Raw genomic sequence first — 12,434 nt, 5'->3', positions numbered from 1 at the left:
TCATGTGCCTATTTGCTATCTATGTGTCTTCTTTGGTAAAAGTATCCATTCAAATATTTTGTTCATTTAAATACTTTTTTTTTTTTTCAAATTTTAGAGATGGGTCTCCTGTGTCTCAGGCTGGAGTAGAGTAGTGAGATGATGGCTCCCAGCAGCCTCAAACTCCTGGGGATCCAGGGCTCAAGGGATCCTCCCACCTCAGCCTCCCAAATAGCTAGGATTACAGGCGCATGCCACCCACTGCGCGTGGCTAATTTTTGTTTTTTTTTTAATTTTTTGTAGAGATGAAGTCCTGATTTGTTGCTCAGAATGGTCTTCATCTCCCGGCTTCTTGGGCAATTCTCTCCTCAGCCTCCCAAAATGCTGGGGTTACAGGCATGAGCCACAACCCCCTGCTACTTTTGTCCATTTTTTATTTGAATTCTTTATTATAGTTGAATTTTTTTTTTTTTTTTTGAGACGGAGTCTCGCTCTGTCACCCAGGCTGCAGTGCAGTGACGTGATCTCAGCTCACTGCAAGCTTTGCCTTCCAGCTTCATGCCATTCTCCTGCCTCAGCCTCCCCAGTAGCTGGGACTACAGGCGACTGCCACCACGCCTGGCTAATTTTTTGTATTTTCAGTAGAGACGAGGTTTCACCATGTTAGCCAGGATGGTTTCAATCTCCTGACCTTGTGATCCACCCGCCTCGGCCTCCCAAAGTGCTGGGATTACAGGCGTGAGCCACCGCGCCCGGCCTATTATAGTTGAGTTTTAAGAGTTATTTATATATTTTGTTTACAAGTTCTTTGTCTTTTTATTATCTTAACAGAGTTTTTCACAGAGCAGAAATTTTTAATTTTAATTAAACCCAGAATATCAATTTTTATTTTCTTGCATCATGCTTTTGGTGGTGGTGTGAAATCTCAACACCAAACTCAAACTCATGGAGATTTTGTCTCCTGTTTTCCCCTAGAGGTTTCGTAGTTTTGCATTTACACTTAGGTCTGTAATCCATTTTGAGTTAATTTTTCTGTAAGATCTGAAGATTAAAAAAATAATAATTTATTGACATATAATTCACATACCATACAATTCACCTACTCAAAGTATACAATTTGGCAGGGTGCAGTGGCTCACACCTGTAATCCCAGCACTTTTGGTGGCCAAGGTGGGAGGATGGCTTGAGCCCAGGAGTTCAAGACCAGCCTGGACAACACAAGGAGACTCCAATTCTATAAAAAATAAAAAATTAGCTAGGCGTGGTAGTGCCCACCTATGGTCTCAGCTACTCAGAAGACTGAGGTATTGCTTGAGCCGGAGATGGAGTCTCGCTGTGGTGCCCAGGCTGGAGTACAGTGGTGTGATCACAGCTCATTGCAGCCTTGACCTCCTGGGCTTAAGTGATCCTCCCACCTCAGCTTCTTGGTTAGCTGGGACCCCAGACACGCACCACCATGCCTGTCTAACATTTTTTTCTTTTCCTGCTCATGCTTTTGGTGTCATGTCTAAGAATTTATTGCCAAATCTAAGGTCATGAAGATTTACCCTTATCTTCTCATAGTTTTATATTTTTAACTCTTTTAAGTCTTTGATTAATTTTGAGTTAATTTTTGTATATGATATAAGGCAGCAATCCCCAACCTTTTTGGCACTAGGGATTGGTTTCATGGAAGATCAATTTTCTATGGGACGGGGATGGAGGATGGTTTGGGGATGATTCAAGCACATTACATCTTTTGTGCACTTTATTTCTATTATTATTACATACTCACCATAATGTAGAATCAGTGGGAGGCTTGAGCTTGTTTTCCTGTAACTAGATGGTCTCATCTGGGGGTGATGGGAGATAGTGACAGATCATTAGGCATTAGATTCTCATAAGAAGACCACAACCTAGATCCTGTGCATGTGCAGTTCACAATAGAGTTTGCACGCCTATGAGAATGTAATGCTGCCCCTGATCTGACAGGAGGCGGAGCTCAGGCCATAATGCTCACTTCCCCACTGCTCACCCCCTGCTGTGTGGCCCAGTTCCTAACAGGCCACAGACTGATACTAGTCTGTGGCCTGGGGGTTGGGGATCCTTGATGTAAGGTCAGGGTTCAACATCATTTTTTCCACTCTGGTGTCGGAGGTAGGGACAATGATGCACCTCTCTCTGAGTGACATCACCACGTTAGATACTGAGTGTTTCTGGTAGAAGCACTCAAAGCGGTCCCACGTTTCCTGACTTCCTTCTCGATGAGCCAGGAGCAAAGGTGATCAAGGCCCAAGTACACTCAGTGCTGCTGTGGCCAAGGTACAGCCTCCAGGTACAGCTGGGCAGAAGAAGGGAGCCCCCTCCTCTGCCATACTTGCTTAGAACTTAGTCTCAACAACAGGTAGCTGCGGGGAGGATGACAAATGCTGATGTTTTGTCCCTCCTAGGAAGCTGACCCTCCAACTGGGAGCTGAAGGGTGAGGGAGCCCTGTGTTCTTGGCTGCACCAGTATAGTGTGGAGCCCTCTCTGAGTTGGAAGCACGAAGAGAGTGAGTAGGTCTTGGTTCAAATACCTCAAGCTCACTTTTCTTACTGGGTTTCGGTAGGTTTTCTTGAATAAATGTTCCTTCATTTGTTGTGCACCTTTAGGACCATTTTTAGAAATTTAAATGGTTGTGTATATATAAAACATATAATTTTCACCAGTTTTGCTTTGAGCTGGGTGTACAGGGCTTCTCATGTTGTTATGCCTCTGTGGGTTCTGTTTCAATAATTCAAAGTCAGTGAGAATGTGGACAGTGGAAAACCACACAATTCAAAGTCCAGTGCTCACATAGTAATTTAATATGCACACACATGTATCAACTATGAAAATGGCTCAGAACTAAATATGGATTGGGTTGACAGTAACTAAAGTAGGGAGTCCTGCATGGTTAGACCTCCATTCCCCATAAATTCATGGAGTATCTACTGTATGGAAGGTATAGGAATAGAAGATAAACCGCTAAAAATCTGTTCTGAAAATTAGATTTTCACAAAAACAGAATTAACAAACTAATAAACTAAGGCAGCCTATTCTAAGTGCCCAGAGAATACATGCTCCAGTTTTTCAGAAGCACAAGAATTATGTGGGACTGGAGTAGTCAGAGAGGATTTCTGTGAAGGAAGCGTGAGCTGAGTCCCATTTAGAGGAAAGGTAGGATTTAGCCGGGTGTGTAGGTTGTTGGGAGGGCATATTCCAAGGAGGCATTCCAAAGCAGAGGTGCTCAAATGTTATTGTATTTGGAATACTTGGGTAATGATGACTAGACCTGCCTGGTTGCTGGAAGGTTTGTATAGAGAGATCAAGATGGAGAAATGAGATGGAGAGTGATCAGAAATGCAGGAGAGGCTGAGTTGTTGGACCATGGAGTTTGGACTTTATCTTAGAGAAGAGTGACTTGGGCAAGATATTTTAGGAAAATGGCTTTGCCTGTAGTGTGTAGATGGAATGAAATCTCTGCGTGTGTATGGGTGCATGTGCATATGTGCACACGCACCAGGAAGCCTGGAGGCAAGGACTTTAGTTATAAGATTGTTACAGAGGTTTGGATTAAGTGAAGGGATTAGGAACGGAAAGGAAGTGTCTGGTGGATGTTAAGATATAACCAGGACCTCAATAAAGCTAAGCAATTGTTAAAACAAGCATGGTAGTTTTGTCCATAAACATAAAGTCCTAGAATGCAAGCTGATTTAGCGATTTGAGATAGTAAGTATATTTTAATTTAAACGGAGTCTCTTTATTTTTGAATTTGCATATACTTTTCTTCCCTCTTCTTATTCCTCTGTCAATACCTCGCGCTTATTCTTCCTCTCCGCAATCCCTCTCTTTTAATTTGATCACAAATTAATCTCTTGTATGTATTTACAGGAGGAAACCAATGGCAAACGTTGTGTATGGTTGCAAGGATGAGTTTCTCCCCCTTGAAAACATCCATATGCATAGAAATGGGAGGCACAGTGACCAACTCTTGCTTCTTAGCAGGTCTAACATGACCTTCAAAACTCCTTAGGACATACTGGTCTTTGGCGGGGCAGAATCTCCCGTCAGACTCAGGCTGGCTGGGTTTCCCACGGCTGCCTGGATGTGTGTGATTCGCAGCTCTAAGGATAGAATTGCCAAAGCAATACAAAAACACGGACGAAAAGCAAGCCACAAAACCCCATGCCTTACACGGTAGGCTGATGAGTGAAGTCGCGGAAGGTGGCTCTGCTCTTGCCCTTTTAAAATTCCAGTGCAGCAAACACACACACACACCCGCTCGGTTCTTCCCACTCCCGCCACACTGCACCAGCTTCCGTCCCCAAGTCCTGATTCATGAACCGTGCCACCTTTGTCTCATTTTAAACTGTGCAGACTATTTTAATCTTGCCACCCCCATCCCAGATTTCCCCCTCCCTTCATCCTCTGGAAGCTCTGATGTAAAGCGCTTGCTAGGTGGGAGAGCGCTTCTCCCAATCCGCTCGGGTAGGCGAGTTTCCGAGAAGCCCCCTCCCCGGGATCCCGCCGCGAGCGCGGGGGAAGCGCCTCGGTCCCTTTAAGGTGCCGCGCTCTCCGAAGTGCGGGCAGGGAGCCTGGGCGCCGGCGCGGGTCCTGGAGCCGGGTGGGGAAGTCCTGCGCCCTCCCCCTCCTTCCGCAGCCCAGCCTCGGGGGCCAGCCCCCTCCGCCCACCGCACACGGGCTGGCCATGCGGCGGCTCTGAACGATGTCCTCCTCCTCCTACGCCAAGAATGGGACGGCGGACGGGCCGCACTCCCCCACCTCGCAGGTACCGCCCCCTCCTCCCCCTCCTCCTCTTCCTCCTCTTCCTTCCTCACACCTCCTCCGCCGCCCTAGCGCGCCCCGCCTTCGTGCCGGGCGTGCGGGGCCCGAGTCCCGGGAGTCGGCGGCCCCGCTCCCCCCACCCCTCTTCCACGTCCCTTTCTCCTCCCGCTCCTCCTCTTTCTCCTCCTTCTCTTCCTCCTCCTCCTCACCCTCCTTCGGGTCTCTGCGCTCCCGCTCCGGAGCCCGCAGCCTCCCCCAGCGGATGCCGGGGACTCGGACCCCGCACCCTGAGAGTCTTTGTTAATGGATGTGGTGGGTGCTTGCGGGCTGTTCTTCTCTAGCATCTTTTCAGCCGTCGAGGCTTGCAGTGGGTGGGTGGGGGTGGGGGCTGTATTTGGGAGTCGCGGAGGAGACTTGGGTGCGGGCTCTGGGGGACCCCAGGGAGCGGGTCCGGAGGCGGACTCCAGCCGGGGATGGTCGCCCCGCTCTGCGCTGCGGTCCTCACCGGCTTCTCTCTGGCCCCGTGTGTCGAGTCCAGGTGGCCCGAGGCACCACAACCCGGAGGAGCAGGTTGAAAAGATCCGATGGCAGCACCACTTCGACCAGCTTCATCCTCAGACAGGTACGAGAAGGAGGCGGGAGACCAGGATGGGGAGGAGGCCGAGCGCGCGGCGAGGGGGTCCTGGAGCCGGCCGTGGCCCACACGTGCGGGAGCTGCGGGTCGAGCCCGCGCGCGTCTCTTCCCGGCCTCGGCCGGTGCTCGGACTCAGTCCCTCTCCCTCTAGCCTGGGCTCTTGAAGTCTTCGCGTCCCGGCGTCTCCGCACCGCCCCGGGAAGTTAGTTTGTGCATGTGTGTGGACAGTTCGGTGGGGACCTGGCTTAAGTCAGGGACGTTGAATTTAAGAGCTGGAAATATGTCTGGTTGCACCTTTGGTGCGTGGAGAAATGTCTTTAAGTCGTGTAACTCGACCTAGAGTAACCAGACCCCTCGGGGCCGGGGACCTGGTTTGATTCGAGTTGAGAGTTAGTGGTTTCTTCTGTTTTGTCCTAATTTGAATACTCTTATCTGTCTGGATCTTGGGAGAGATCGTCAAGCTCCGGTCAAAAGAAAGACACTGAGCAGAAAGTTTACTCACTTCAGGACCGCTTCTCGGATTCGCTTAATTAGGGAAAGACAGCCGTATCTGCTTAAATAGGAATTAACGAAGGCCAGCACTCAGCTCCCGGTCTGGGTGCGCCTTCACTTCGTGTTTGTTTTCTTAGTGCTTGCTTTCTCCTGCGTGGTTCTAGTGCGAGTTGTCTGTGCTCGGAATCTCCGGATCGCTGGTAATGCTCAATGCTTAGGTGCCTTTCACCTTGGCACAGGAAATTGGTCCTCAGTTTTCCAACTGTCAATGTGCTGTTAATGAAACCACCCCTGGCTGCTGGGTGCTAGAGAGATCATGCAACAGTGAGTCACCTTGATCTTTCTTTGGAACAGAAATTGTCGGGGTGTGTCCTAGGTTTCGGGTGACCTAGGAAGACATTGGTCATCGCACCAAGAGGCTTTTATCCCAGGTGTTCCTGTGAGCTGCTGGAGTGACCTTGAGAAGTTCTTTTCCCTCTAGGTTACTCAGTATTGTGTAATGTGTTTTCTAACCTATGATGGCAGCTCTGGTGTTTCTTTAGTGATTATCATCAATTTAAACATATCAACGAGGAATGGGCTTTAGCCTCAAAATTGAACTCAGACGTCTCCTAAAAGGGTCTATAAAGCATATTTAGATGATATTTATTATGCAGAATTTCACTTTCTGCAGAAGCGGAAATTTTGACTACCCTTTAATTCAGTGAGCACTAAGCATGTACATTATGGAAATAAATGCATTTTGGATTCCGAATTCATTCTAAAAGTGCATTCTATCCTCTTTGCAGTACTTAGATTATGTATTTGATAAGGCAAACACATTGTTTATCTTAAAAACATTTTTCTGTTATGCAACTGTTTGAGGTCTTGCTGGTGTTTATTTTGTAGGTGCCTATTTTTAGTGGTGTTTCATTGTTGCAAATTCTTGGAAATACTAATTACACAGCAATTCTTTCCATAAGCTGTTTGACTAAAACTTTTGAGTTCATCTACATAACTGCACTAATGCTTTATTCTTTCTTCCAAGCACAAACAAAATAATATTCTAATATTATTATTCTTTTCTCAATTTATGCCATAACTGATTGAGATGATGTATATGTAAGTTCTTGTAAAGCGTGCTGCTATGTGCTGGCTTAAGAAATGTTAAAAGTATTGCATGCTAAATAATTTTGGGAATAATTTAAAGCAAAGTAGATTTTTTTGAATAAATATATTTCATCTATGAAATGGGAATTCGTTGGTTTGATTAAATGGTCTAATTTAAATTCAGGAGTTAATTGTAATTGTATTATATATACAACCTTATTTTTCGGCACAAAAATAGTACTTAATTTTTTTTTTTTTTTCCGGACGGAGTCTCGCTCTGTCGCCCAGGCTGGAGTGCAGTGATGCAGTCTCAGCTCACTGCAAGCTCTGCCTCCTGTGTTCACTCCATTCTCCTGCCTCAGCCTCCCGAGTAGCTGGGACTACAGGCACCCGCCACCACGCCCGGCTAACTTTTTTGTATTTTTAGTGGAGACAGGGTTTCACTGTGTCAGCCAGGATGGTCTTATCTCCTGACTTCATGATCCGCCCACCTCAGCCTCCCAAAGTGCTGGGATTACAGGCGTGAGCCACCGCGACCGGGCTACTTAATTTTTATGAGCACTTTACAACTCACTAAGTATCCTACACATGATCTCATTCAAATGACATCATATAGACTTCTGTATTGGTTACAATAAAAATAACTGAGGGATTTACATTTCTTTGATGAGATAAAGAAGATGATTACAAATGCAGTTTAACAATAACTTTCGGATAAAATTGAAATCACCCAAATGCCGAGAAATATTTTTTATGAAAGCATAACAGCTGCTTATGTTAACAGAGCCTTGGGCTGGTCACAGTGGCTCACGCCTGTAATCCCAGCACTTTGGGAGGCTGAGGTGGGCGGATCACTTGAGGTCAGGAGTTTCAAACCAGCCTGGTAACATGGTGAAACCCCAACTCTACTAAAAATACAAAGAAATTTGCCAAGCATGGTGGTGTGTGCTTGTAATCCCAGCTACTCGGGAGGCTGAGGCAGGAGAATTTTTTGAACCTAGGCGGTGGAGGTTGCAGTGAGCCAGTATTGCTCCACAGTACTCCAGCTGGGCGACAGAGCAGGCTTCCATCAAAAAAACAAAAAACAAAAAACAAACAAACAAAAACAGAGTCTCATTATTTGTAGAATGACCAGTGATTTATTGATATTTGAATTATTGATACATTGGAGTGATGAAATTTCTTGGTGCTGTTTCACAGTCTGTTTGATGCCTTTGAAGAAGATAGTGGAATACCAAAAAAAATATATTGCTAATTTCTTTGTCATATTATTTACAAAAATATGGAGAAAAGCTTTCACTAAAACAAACAAAAAAAATCGATGTGTTACATTGGATGGAGAAGACTGGGCTGTTGGTGAAGCAGAGAAGGCAGTTGGCAAACTCACCCAATAAGACAATATTTGTTCTTTGAGCTTGTTAAAAAGTTTCAGTGTTTGTGAGAATATATATGCACATATGTGTGCACGCAGACACATGAACATTTGAATTGGCTGGAAAACAAGCAGACTGAGAAAGAGAGCCTGCTTCCACTCTGAGGACTGCTCATGAAGCCCCTCAGGAATCTTTGACCTTGTTTCTGGTCTACAAGGTTGCTGGCTTCCACCATTTAGGAGGGATGGAGGTTTTGGAATGAATCCAGGGAGCAACTAAATGGCTTCTTTGAGGAAAGGTGAGAAGATGAAGTACTTTGCCACTGAAAGGAAAGAAAGCTAGGAGTGACCCAGAAATGATCTTCAAAGTATACACAAAGGCTTTCTTTGGAAATGTGATGAAGTGTTCTCACTCTTCATTGGGGATGAAACTCAAGAACTGGCCCAAATTAGAAAGGAATGATGTTTTACAGCAACACCTTCCTAAGAGTGTTGCCATCATTGGAGTGGCTTTCCAAATGAGGCCGAGAATTTTCTTTGAGGAGAGCCCTTCTTACAGGCTATTTATGAATGGATTATCTAGTCATGTTTTAAAGTTTTAGGAAACACTTAAGGATTTGCTATGTGCCTAGCACTGTGTTAGATATTGTAGGGGAGGAATGAAAAGATGGATGAGACACAGCCCCCATACTCAAAGATTTTTATAATCTAGCAATGGAGACAGAGATGTCTACAAACAGTACAGTGACATGTAACAAGGAATGAGAGGGTGGGCTCAATGACCATGTACCCTGAGTATCTATTATATATCCATAAGTATATCTACCCATGGGTGTCACTACACGTACAGTTTATATGGCTGAGTACTCCAAGTTAGTCCTCTTCCCACTGGGGTTTGAAGAGAAAATCTGATCAGAGTGGGAATAGTTTGTTGACTTTTCCTTGTTAAGTCTGCTCTTATGAGGCCAGCAAAGTCATACCTGGCCTGGCCCCTACCTGTTTCCAGCCTCTTCTTGAATGATCTCTTAGCTCTGGACACAGAGTTTGAACACACTATCCTCCCTCTTGCCACTGGTCCCTTGCATATGCTGAGCCCTCTGTGTGGCAGGTTCTTGCCCTTCCTTCTGCCTAGTTAACTTTTAATCTTTCCTGAGATCTGGGAGTTTAGTCTTCACTTCCTCTTCTAACCTTCCTGATAAAGTCAGTTCTCCAACCAGGGGCTCCTAGAGCGCCTTGTGCCAGTTTTCAGTAGCACCACCCCTTTTATTTAACATGTACTTAGATTTCTCTGTTACATTCTGTCTCCCCATCCATATGAGTTCCACAAGGACAGGGACATGTCTGCATTTGATCTTTATGTCCTCAGCATCTAGCATAGTATATGTTCAATAAACACACACTTGAATGAATGAAGCAGTGGATGGATAGAGGACTAACTTGATATATTTTAGGCATGAGGTTCTGCTCCAACATTAAATGCTTTGTTTAGTGGGGAGAAATTGCCTCCTAACCTCCCCCGAAACTCTGTGGCTTGAAACAACAACAATTTTTTATTTCTGTGTACTAAACAGACAGTTCTGCATTGTATGATGTTATATGGGCACTGGGATGGCTGGAAGGTCCAGAGTAGCCTCACACATGTGGTTGGCAGTTGGTGCTGGCTGCTGGCTGAGAACTCAACTAGAGCTTTTGGCAGGGGCTCAGTTTTTCTCCACCTGGGCCTCTCAACATGGTTGCTTGAGCTTCCTGATACTATGGTGGCTAGGTTCCAAGAAGTGAAGGCTGAAGCCACAGCTCTCCTAAGACCCAGTTTTGAAAGCTGCACTTTATCACTTCTCTTGCAACTTCAAGTCAAGACAGGTCCAAGAGCTTGCCCAGTTGCAAGGAAAGAGAAAACAGACTATCTTTTGATGGGGTACAAGAAGGTCACGTTATAAAAGAGCATATGGGTAAACACACACACACGCGTGCGCGTGCACAAACACACACACCGAAAAACAGCAAGTCAAATTCAGTGCCAATAGTATAAACAGGAATTTAAAGATTATTCAATTTATATAACAAATTAAAGAAAAATATATGTTGATTTCAGTAGGTGCCAAAAAAGTGTTTGATAAATTTTTTAAGTTAAGAATAGAGCATATATAGAGGCACATGATTTTAAAAAAAGAAAAGAAGGCAGCTCCCTAAATCTAATAAAAATTGTCTTCTAAAATCCATAGCAAACATCACATTGAGCAGAGAAACTAGAAATAATATATGTATGCAGCAGTCAGTAAATGAGCAAATAATGTATTTTTGCATTCCCTGGTTTCAGTTACCTGCAGTCGACTGAGGTCTGAATGTAGGTGAGTACAGTACAGTAGATATTTTGAGAGTGAGAAAGAGACTACATTTCATATAACTTTTATTATGGCATATTGTTAACATTGTTCTATTTTATTAATCTCTTACTGTGCCTAATTTATAAATTAGACTTCATCTTAGGTATACATGTATAGGAAAAAACATTACATATATATCTGTATATATATGTAAATGTATATATAGTTTGTTACTGTCTGTAGTTCCAGGCATCCACTGGGGTCTTGGAATGTATCCCCCACGGTTAAGGGTGGACTACTATACATTATACTACAGAGTACTATTCAGCCATTAAAGAAAAAAATGAAGCCACCCTGCATGTATTGATACGGAAATGCATTCAAGTGAAAAAAGTAAGTTACAGAATAATGTTTAATAGTACTTCATTAAAAAAAGAGCATGTGGAATGGAAGATATGGTTGCAGCCATTGTTGGAACCATCTACCTTGGAGCAAGGAACCTCGTATTTTTTAAGGTATGCTAATCAGATGATCGTTACAATAATTCAATGAACCGCACTGTATTTAGAGATCTAAAACATTCAGATTTTTAGGTTGATACTAGAATAAAACAAGTTGGCAAACAAATTCTTTGGGTTATAATTTGAGCACCAGTTATAGATATGTTTCTCTGATGAAATGCAAATTCATCAACAGAAGGTATATGCTTTGCGCATAGCTCTAAGAATAATCATATGCCTACAGGCATGTATATATGCAAAATTTATCCATAAAGTTAGAATCACAGAATTTTAGAACAGGAAGAGACTGCAGAAAGAAAATACTTCAGTCTCTTTTTTCAGATGAATAAAACATAGGCCCAAGGACATAAAGGTCATACCAATAGATAATGGTAGAACAGACGCAAGGGATCCTGGCTCAGACTTTACTGTTTTTTTCACCACAATCCACTTTATCCCTGAATAAACAAGCCAAATACACAAACTCACATAGGTGTGGATACATGCAAGGACATATGGAGCTTATTCGTCTCAGATCCTGGAAACGTTCTGAATCTGCGTGGTTGCTGTGAAGAACCATAGCATCAGTTGAAGAATTTAGAGACTGTGGTTTCTTCCCAATTCTATCATGGATGGAATTTTTGTTTGCTTGGTTAGCTTCTTGTAGGAGTATTCCTTCCACCCTCCAGTCTTCTGCCAGTTCCTCCCATTGGCTGAGCCTCTCTGGAAGCCCACTGACCTGGGATTCTGGGAAACAGGCTGCAGGCTGTGGCCCCCTGAGATAGAAAATAGAGCAGCGGAGAGGGAGGAGTGGATCTGAGGGAAACAGCCAAGGAGGGGCACAACCAGTTACGTTTATGTTTATTTTTGTTTGAGAAGGAGTCTCACTCTGTTGCCCAGGCTGGAGTGCAGTGGTACAATCTCGGCTCACTGCAAGCTCTGCCTCCTGGGTTCTTGGGAGGCTGGTCCTGCCTCAGCCTCCCAAGTAGCTGGGACTACAGGTGCATGCCACCGCATCTGGCTAATTTTTGTATTTTTAGTAGAGACCGGGTTTCACTATGTTGGCTAAGCTGGGGCACAACGATTTTTATATTTTAGCTGCATGGAAGACAGTAGTGAATCATTTTCATCTGCAAAGTTGGAAGTTTTTACTTGCTCTGTAAGTAGACCTTCCTTGCTAAATGGTGTAATCCAGTTACAATGAACTTTAAAAAGTTCACACTTATTTCTTTTGTGAGTTTTTTGCGCAGTGAATCTT

General features: G+C 44.3%; 1 protein-coding gene across 2 annotated transcripts in view; it reads left to right on the top strand.

The window, feature by feature from the left end:
- The first annotated feature begins 2,408 nt into the window (after positions 1 to 2,408).
- The window catches only part of CACNB4 (calcium voltage-gated channel auxiliary subunit beta 4), a 279,257-nt gene continuing 269,231 nt past the window's right edge, over positions 2,409 to 12,434 (top strand). Inside the window, exons 1-2 of one of the 2 annotated variants that reach the window (XM_054478297.2) lie at positions 2,409 to 4,769; positions 5,304 to 5,387. In XM_054478297.2, the coding sequence (XP_054334272.1) occupies positions 4,707 to 4,769; positions 5,304 to 5,387 (147 nt within the window). In that variant the 5' untranslated portion in view covers positions 2,409 to 4,706. Of the gene's footprint in view, positions 4,770 to 4,935; positions 5,078 to 5,303; positions 5,388 to 12,434 lie in introns of those variants that run through there. The other variant, XM_054478298.2, reaches the window with a different exon arrangement.

The sequence above is a fragment of the Pongo pygmaeus genome, chromosome 11 (assembly GCF_028885625.2).
Source record: "Pongo pygmaeus isolate AG05252 chromosome 11, NHGRI_mPonPyg2-v2.0_pri, whole genome shotgun sequence".
NCBI lineage: Eukaryota > Metazoa > Chordata > Mammalia > Primates > Hominidae > Pongo > Pongo pygmaeus.
This window is presented reverse-complemented; position numbering and strand designations above follow the sequence as displayed.